At 37.0% G+C, this 9,068-nt stretch overlaps 1 protein-coding gene across 3 annotated transcripts; it reads right to left on the minus strand.

Moving 5' to 3' along the window:
• Positions 1-1,664: 1,664 nt before the first annotated feature.
• On the minus strand, positions 1,665-8,823 carry LOC103096106 (uncharacterized). 3 transcript variants are annotated; one of them, XM_007500809.3, is made up of 4 exons: positions 8,664-8,823; positions 5,886-6,051; positions 4,959-5,007; positions 1,665-3,427 (listed from the first exon to the last, which is right to left on the minus strand). In XM_007500809.3, the coding sequence occupies exons 3-4, from the start codon at positions 4,984-4,986 to the stop codon at positions 2,496-2,498; spliced, it is 960 nt and encodes a 319-aa protein (XP_007500871.1). In that variant the 5' UTR covers positions 4,987-5,007; positions 5,886-6,051; positions 8,664-8,823; the 3' UTR covers positions 1,665-2,495. The 3 variants fall into 3 exon arrangements, with proteins under 3 accessions (XP_007500871.1, XP_016280238.1, XP_056662782.1); XM_016424752.2 differs by lacking the exon at positions 8,664-8,823 and adding an exon at positions 7,192-7,274; XM_056806804.1 differs by lacking the exon at positions 4,959-5,007.
• Between the last annotated feature and the right edge of the window lie 245 nt (positions 8,824-9,068).

A 9,068-nucleotide genomic window follows, 5' to 3' on the forward strand; every position in this document is an offset into this window, starting at 1 on the left:
GTCACCAGTATGGAAAAGAATTTTTAAACTATTTTTACTTTTTGCAATAGAATAAGCTAAGATGTCCATTTACTTAGATATAAATGCATATATAAAAAAACTTTGGACTATGGCAACCTGTCACTAGTTCTTTAAATATTATGAGACCTTTGCTCAATGAATATGTCTAATCCAAGGAGAAATGGACCACCAAGGAGCACAAAAGTTGACTTGCAAAGTGCCAAATGAACTCAAAAGGTAAAAGACACAAACCAATCCTATGGGTATTGATGATATTCTGCCCAAAAAAGTGCAATGACTTGATCATGTGTGAGACTCGAGGTTGTGACTGTTTAACATGTGTTAAATACAGGACTTTCTTGTACCACACTCTGTATCAAGTACTTAACATCGATTGTTCTGGCTCCATTATCCCTGAAAGTGAAGAAAAGGATCGAACTGGGGAATTCTACTTCCCATTTATTTTGAGATCTAGTCTCTTTTTTTCTATTTTCTTTCATGATGTGACAACTTACTGTAGTTGAGACTGCTAAATTGGGTTAGTGAGTAATTGTTGTTGCACGTTTATGGAACATGTATCTCTACAAGAACTTTTTGTGATTTGCAAAATTTTACTTTTTCCTTCTTCCCAGAATTTTTCAGTTTTTAAAAAATATTCTATATTTCACTCAAAGGTTATTTTTAAATTTCTTTGGATTCTTTGATATTTTTGAATATTGATTCATATGCCTTATGACTCAAACATATATGCCTGTGTTATTCCTATGAGTCTCCCTATATCCTCCTAAAGGGGGAATGTACTATTACTGGGGTGGGGGGAAGTATGTTATTGCTGTATACTTTGATTTGAATTTGAGCCTAATTTAGAAAAAGAGACTATCTCCCAGAATTCAAAACGAGAACTTTTCAGAGAAGGCACCATAAAGATGTAGGCAGAGACCACACACTGCACCAGACGATCCAGAGTGAAATTTGAGATATGGCAAATTTTAAATTTGGGGGTTTTGAATGCATTTGTTTTGAATGTATACTCTTATTCCAAAGGGGACTGCCCCCTAAATGGCTTTTTGGCAATATACCTAATATTGGTTTTGTTCTTTTTCTCTTTTATTTTCCTCTTATCTCCAAATTATTGTAATTTTCCTTTAAAAACTGTAATATTTGTATATGCCTCTAGTTAAAGTTATAAGTTATTTTTCATGATCCATTGCAGAGACTTGTCTCCCAAAGGATCACAGGGAGAATTGTATTAATTAGAATCTTGAATCCTTGGACTACATTTCCCCAAATTCCCTTTCCCCTTTCATGTATGCATATTACTATTTTGTTGGAATTTTAGTTTTGGTTCTCATCACCTGCATCCCATTCTTTGCCATGTGGAAGGCTGGTGAGCTCTCTCGGTTTCTCTAGCCTTTTATTTTCCATTTGATTCAAGTTAAATATTAATAAATATTATTAAATATAATACTTGGAGTATTGAAAATTAAGTTTAATATGTACAGTACTTAAAATAAAAGCTTGTTATTATACATGGTAAATAGATAGATATAAAATAGAAATATATACAATCTATGTATAATAGATTAACAGATATATCACGCTCATGGGCTCTAAAATATTTTTGTCGCATATAAAAATTAAAAACAATGAACCACCCTGAGACCTGCCAAGGAGATGGGAATGAGTAATATCAAACTCAATAAAAGGGGTTCGGGGCATATTTGTGGTCAGTGAATGAGACTTATTAAAAATGAATTCTGTGTGGGACAGAGGACCCATTTATCTTCTACATAGTAGTTAGTCAGTATTAGTGAGAAGGTAGCCTGGGATTCCTGACATGATGATTTCAGTCTGGTTAAGAAATGTTCAGATGGTCTACGTTCATTAGAGAGATTCTTGGATGTCCTTAAGCTTGCTTGTCTGAGTCTGTTTTTTGCATGTCCAAAAGGTGATGGTCAGGTTTGGTTAGAAAAAGGCCTGGTGTTCTCAGGGAAAAATATTTCTTCAGAATGGTTGTCCATGTTGAGAAAAGAGTGGTCAAACTATATTAGAAACTTGGCCAGGTGGATGCACAGTGCCATTGATTTTCAGCTTCATTGTTTCTTTCTGGTTTGGTTCAGGTGTTCCATACTCATTAGAGAAATGTCCTGGTATCCTCGGGGCACAGCGTTTCTTCAGTTTCCCTGTCTGTCTCCAGTTATGCACACATGAATGGTCAAGCACTTTTAGAAAATGGCCTGATGTTCTCAGGGTGCTGCATAGTTTCAGCTAGTTGTCTGTGTTTGATGATAGCCTATTTAGGAGATGAAACAATGAAGAGATAGATGGGTGTTCATGATGACTCAGGTAGATAAGATCAGTGGAACAACTCTTGGTCTAATTGTATAAACCTGTATACAGGCTAACATTGTGGACTGACGCTTTATCTCTGGCTTATACATATTCTCATTTTGTTGAATTTAGCTTGGTAGAGCTCTGGTTAGTTTGAGGGATTGTTATGATGCAAACGTATCCATTGGCATACAACGGTAGTTTAGGCATGTAGAAGAGCACTTGGCCCATTGTTGGAAATCTGAAAAATTCTCCTTTTCTGCATGTTGCCATGGTCCAAATTTTGGTGTTTCTAATCCCAGGGCTGATATTAATTCGTCTATATCATGTGGTGGTTTATCTGTAGTGGGAGTAGGCCACTGTGTGGGGTAGGAAGGATGGGCATTTCTTGCATCGGTAACATTATTACAAAGCGAGAAAGTGGGAATTTGGAAACCAGAAAGAGATTTTCTCATTTCTTGTTCCTTAGTCCACTCATGGTTTGATGGTTTTAAACCATTGGCTTTAGGTAAAGACTCAGAAAAACATGCTGAGATAACATTAGATTTGGGGGCAAAGTTTAAGCATCTCACCAGGGCATTTAGAGTTGTCCCCTTTGGCACATTGTGCTCAGGTAAGACTTTGAAGTCTTTCTTCACGGGGGCTTTATGTTTAACTTTACCTCTGTGTCCACGTACAGATGGGATCTGAATCTTTTGGGCCTCGGCTGTTTGGTGATTGCAGTCAAGCAAAATATTCTGGAAGTGCCCAGGTCCTGATAAAGGCTCCATATGGGACTGGTTACTAGGGCAACGTTTTAAGGGCAAGTCTGACATAGTATACGACTTGCCAGGGCAGGTCAATTTTTTGGAGTTCTCCTTTGGATTAAGAGATGGCTTTAGCACAGTTTTTTGAGTGTTTGGAAACTGTGTTACTGTGAGTGGTTGTTTGAGACATGTCCTGCCTATGGGTTGGTTGAGGTGGGACATTGGCTTAAAATTCGAACGATGCTCTATTTTTTCCCACAATGGTTCTGTCTGGTTTTCCCAAGCAGCTGTAATCAGTCTTCTTTTCATCTTTCCTGGAAGGTCTTTTGATGGGAACTGGATCATGATTTCTAATGAAAAAAGATAGCACTGAGTGAGTCCAGGAAAATGTTGTCCCTCTGATTTGTGTATGGGAAAGGCAGCTGTAAAAATGGACCGAATAGGGAAGATAGCAAATAATAGTGAATCCTCACTTGTCTGTATCACTTTACCACTTTCAAAGGGCTTCAGCATCTTTTTTGTACTCACACAAGTGCCCCATTAAAAGCAAGACTTATTATCTCCATAGAGCATATAGAAGAAGCATATAAGCTTAAAAGAATTTAAAGTTTGTTTGTTTTTTCCTGACAAGTGTGAGTGTTTAGGAGTTAAATTCTATTAAGTCTTCTTTCAGGAGAGGACAACTAAAGTACAGAGAATGGTCAAGACTCACCCAAGTAGAAATTTGGCCCCACTAAGGCTCAGCCAGGGAAAACTGAAATTCAGCATGTGCTTAATGTTCTTTGAATCTTAAAAACTACTCAGACTGTACTTTAGAAGATTTTATTTAGCTATTTCCTTATTGTATCAATGGAGATACTACAAAAAGGTATTAATTACCTGTAAAGGTTAAATTAATCACAAAAGGGTCAAGTAACTCACAAAAGGCAAGCTTAACCAGGAAGTGTGAAGTACATCAGAAGATATAATTTAACCAGAGAAGGTGAGAACTAAAGAGTGATGAGAATTAAGAATGGACAGTCCTGGAAAAAAAAGCATCTATTGTGATTGGTAGGCATGAAAATTTCTTTAAAAGGAAGGGTAAAAAGTAAATTCAGGCAATTCAGTTTGGAGTGGAATTCGATTCTGAACTCAGTTCAGGAGATTGAGTTCAGCAGAGGACTGGAACCCAGCTTGGAGACAATCTTGTGATGAGTGATAAGACTGATTCCCTTTCCCTTAGGCTCAGGGAGGCCACTTTACCCAAGGCCTTTTAACTACTACCTGGCTCAGCCTGAGCCAGAACAATTTAAATTAATTCTCTCTCTCTTTTTTTCTTAATTCCTTCTCTCTATATTAATTAAAATCTCCACAATTCCCAGCTGACTTGGGTATTTTAATATTTGGGAATTTTCCGTGGCGATCCTTAAAATTTAGATTCAAGTCAAAACACTAAAATTATCCTTACAGTTTAGATTAGGAAATAAGTCACTGTCTCCCTTCTAAACTGTGCAATTTAGGTTTTGCAAAAGTATGCCTTCCTGAAAACTGTGAGGCAGAGAGTTTGAAATCATATGACTTCCATTTGAAGAAGAGGAAAAACTGAGGCAGAGAGAGCTTGAGGCTAGGAGAATTTGAGGACATACTCATGTAGTATGGTGCAACAAGGAAACATTCAGACCCAGGAAATGGAGCTTTCTTGTCCTTGCCTGATTTTCTAAGTTCATTGGACTGGAATTCATCATAGAATTTATCTCCTTGGGCAGTGTTCTTCCTCTATACCTTCCTAACTTGAGGATCACAATAATTTAAGAATCAATAATTGAGGAAAAACATCAAAGAGTTCAGAAAGAGACTTGGAAAGGGAATCTATTTGAAGTTACTGAAAATAAAATTTCTTACCTTTTTGATGCTCCTTTGCTCTTCTCATTTTCCCCTATCAAAAATTTCTCTGACAAAACAATATTAACAAAGATATGCAAAGAATTTCTGGTTCAAATGATTTCCTCATGTTTCTACACAAATTCTCTTCCTCTAACTAACAGTTTTTACACAGTGGTCTCACCCTTAAAAACCCCTTTACAATTTCCTTTTCTTCTTGTCCAATTCTGGGTTCAGTGCCCACCCACTGTCACCCTGAGGCCTGTAAGCTCCCTGTACTAAAAATGTTTCAACTAATTTATGTAGTTGTTTTGATATACATCATTTTGGACTGCAATGTATTTTTAAAATTAGTAACTATTAGTCTTTGTCATTCCAGAAACTTTATTTCCTACTCATATTTATTAACATTCATTTGGGTTATGAAAGACAAAGAAAAGGGGATAATGCCCCTCCTTTGTTGCAAATGAATGAATCAGAGTGAGGATCTAAGGGTGGAATTCCAAATACCACCTACTTCTTTCAGAATCTGATTTCTTAGGCATCTGTGTCTTTCCTTCTGTCTTGCCCTAAATAACAAACATGTTGTCTAAGGCCATCTTTACATGCCATGATGTTGCCATCCAAATGATTCTATAAGTTTAACCACAAATCCAAGCAAGAACATTTCCAAATGAAACTTATATGTGTAATATATGTTAACAGAATATTATACACATTTTATAGGATTATATATATTCATTCTTTAAGTTCAAGTTCAAAGACACTGATGCCTTGTTATTTCATGACAAGTCTAGTCACCTGCTATGGTCTAGAACAGCTAAATCTTCCTCCAAGTCTCCTTTCTCCCATTCTCTTTCACCTCAGGAGTACTGAGAACCCATCAACACATCCTGCTAAACAACACACCCATTCCATTTGATGATCCTTATCCCAAACTAGACTAACCTCTTTCACAGTTGCAGAGTTGGTATCAAATGGGATAACCAGGTAGAATCAGGATATTTCAAGACTCTGAAGATCAGAATTGGATAATCCAATTTGATCCATCACAAGGTTGATTTAGTTATGTTTCCTCTTTAGAGGGAGGTTCAGCAGGCTATAGAGTTAGCCCCTAGTAAAAAAAAAAGAAAAAGTACATTCAGTTGCTTCAATGAAATCTCTCCTGGGATGCAGAGAAACTGGGAGCATTTCCTGAAATATTTTCTTGCATTAAAGTGAAACTGTTTTTGCTCTCATAAAGAGTAGTAGTGGGGCAGCTAGGTGGCTCAGTGGATAGAGAGCCAGTTCTGCACTAAAGGGGACATGAGTTCAAATTTGACCTCACACACTCCCAAGGTGTGTGATCTTGGGCATGTCATTTAACCGCTATCACCTAGCCCTTCCTTCTTGTAATATACTAGGATCAAGTATAAGACAAAAGACAAAGGGATTTTTTTTTAAAGTTTTGATAAATGTAATGATTCCCTACCTTGTTATCTTCTCTAGACTCTCCCAGCACTCTGTGCTCTCTGATTCCTAGCTTCTTCCCCCTCTTCTGAAAAGGATGAATTAAATCACAACTAATGGCATAACTTCTCTAAAGCTAAAATTATCTGGAATGTGGAAAGGTTCCCTTGGACTGACTGAAGACTATGTCAGCCTTCTCATTACTGAGCTCAAACCTTCAATACCTCCCAAATTCCATTCTTGTCCCCTCAGATTTTCTTTATTTGTCCCTGAAGAACTCCAATGACTCCAACTATCCAGATTGGCCTCTCCTTTCCTGCTTCTTTCACAAAAGTTTGTTTATGCCCAGTTCTTCAATAGGTTACAATTATTTGTGATTCCATGAATTTTTTATCCCATGATGTTTTCTTGACATTGGTTTGCCATTTCCTTCCCCAGTGGTTCCCCATTTTGCAGATGTGGAACTCAGGCAAATGGGGATTGTCTTGCCCAGAGTCACATAATTTTTGAGTGTCTGAAGCTGCATTTGAACTCAGATCTTCCTGGCTGTAAGCCTGGTGCTATATCCACTGTAATACTAAGCCACACAGAAGAAGCACTGGATAATTTCTTAACTTATTTCAGGATTTCAAGAAGAGATTAAACCAGGGATCTCAAATATTCCTATCATTCTTTTGCTTGGCAGGGCTAGCCAATATTATTTCAGGGTATAAGAAGTGTTGTGGACTAAAAATCATCTCTAAATAGATTAAAGATTCAACCACAAATAAAAAATTAAAATAAGTATTGTAACTCATTTACTTACTTTTTCAAAATAGTATTCTCTCCTGAGTGAAGGACCATGTCCTATAACACAAAGAGAAAACTACCTTTGTTTCCCAAGACAGCTAAGTCAGAACTTTGGTCTTGTGTCCAAGATAAATGAACTGAGGTTGCCTCTGACATCATAGAGCATTCATCTTTTAGGCAATAATTGGTATTGAAATTTAAAAAAGCAAGAATTTGGAATATCTTGCAATATATACAGAAGCCAAGAAAAAGTTCCAAAGAGAAAAACTGAGCAGGATTGCTTTTGAAGGCCACAGACTGAATTCTTTATAAACATATAAGTAAAAGCAAGTTATATATAGTAAAGATTTATAATGTTCCTCATATTTTCTAAAAAAAAGTAAGTTATTTTTGCTTCTTTTTGAAATTAGATATGCTACAAGAAATAAATTTTAAAAAAACACTACTAATGCTAATACCTGACATAGAAAGGGCAGATTGAGAGTAATTCACAATCCCAGAAAGGGATTTGGGTGCCATATTGGTAGTCATTAGGACCTAATGAAAATGAGTTCTGCTCAGGAAGCACAGCATCTTCTGATCATTAGTTAGTCTGCCTAGTTATGGCAGCTTCAGGGGACCATATTTTGGTAAAAAGTTTTCTCAGGGTGCTATATAATTTTAGCTTAGTTGTCTCTGTTTGATTGAGGATTTGAGGGTCAAACTTTAGAAGAGGACTATTGAGGTGTTTCATGATGGTTTTAATGGATAAGGTCACTGGAACAACCCTCAACCTAGTGGAATAGAGGCTTGATACAATTGAAGACTGATATTTTAGAAGCTAATAAGATATTGGTCGAAGATAATTCCTCTGGCTGGAACCCTCGTGGAATTTTGGTTCATTGATTAGCTTCTCATGTTAAAGTTGTTCCCTTTGGAACCTGTTAAGTGTGTCAGTCGTCCAGGGATGGAGAAGCATGTGTACCTCAGCCCAATTTGCCATATCTTTTGAAAAAGGCTCCATTTCTCCACTTAGCCATAGTCCAAAATCTATAAAGCTTATTCTTCTGGCAAGATTTATTACTCTGTGCAAAATCTGCTGGTGACATAACTGGTCCAGGCACCCTATTGATTTTCCCATTTTTCTATGATCCAAAGTCTGGTGGTTATTTTAGAGCTCCTATTACCCTGGCTATGGTACTGTATTGTGGTGATTTTTTAGATGTAACTGCAACCACATTCAGAAAAAGATGAGATCTCAGGGAACAGGTAGGTGCTCTGAGGATTGGGAACCAGACCTGGAGACAGAAGGTTCAAGTCTGGCCACAGATACTTCCTAGCTGTGTCACAGTGGGCAAACCAGTTAACCCCAATAGCCTAGTTCTTATGGCTCTGATTCTAAGACAGAATGTAAGGGTTTAAAAAATTGAGCTCTTTAAGTCTCTTGCTACAGACTCTTGCTGACTCTGTTCACCTCTGATTCTAGTGCCCCAGATGTTCTCTGCCTACCTTTTGTGTTTATGTCTTTTTGAGTGTTGTTTCACTCTGTCTCCTTGTTGGTTCTTTTACTCCTGTATTCATTTTGTGGTGTCATTTTAAGATTAGTTGGAGAGGATTCTCATGGTGACTTTTCACTTCTCTGCTTCTTCTCCATCCTTTTGGCTCTGCCCCTTCTAATCCAAACACAATTTAAATAAGTCAATCATCATTTTTTCTCAGCACGACCATAAAAAGTATTGACCACCATCACTGAACATAGTTGACCATATCAATAACCAAGCTAACAAAAACCACACAATTTTCTTAATAGATGCAGAAAAATCCTTTGACAATATACAACACACATGCCTATTGAAAACATTAGAAATTATAGGAATAAAAAGCCCTTTCCTCAAAATAATAAACAATATTTAT

Source organism: Monodelphis domestica, chromosome 8, assembly GCF_027887165.1.
Source record: "Monodelphis domestica isolate mMonDom1 chromosome 8, mMonDom1.pri, whole genome shotgun sequence".
NCBI lineage: Eukaryota > Metazoa > Chordata > Mammalia > Didelphimorphia > Didelphidae > Monodelphis > Monodelphis domestica.

Coding starts and splice junctions, on each gene's coding strand:
- LOC103096106 (XM_007500809.3), bottom strand. CDS start 4,986: ATGAGAAGAGCAAAGGAGCATCAAAAAG. Junction 3,428..4,958: donor AGCAAAGGAGCATCAAAAAG/GTAAGAAATTTT, acceptor TTTTTTCATTAG/AAATCATGATCCAGTTCCCA.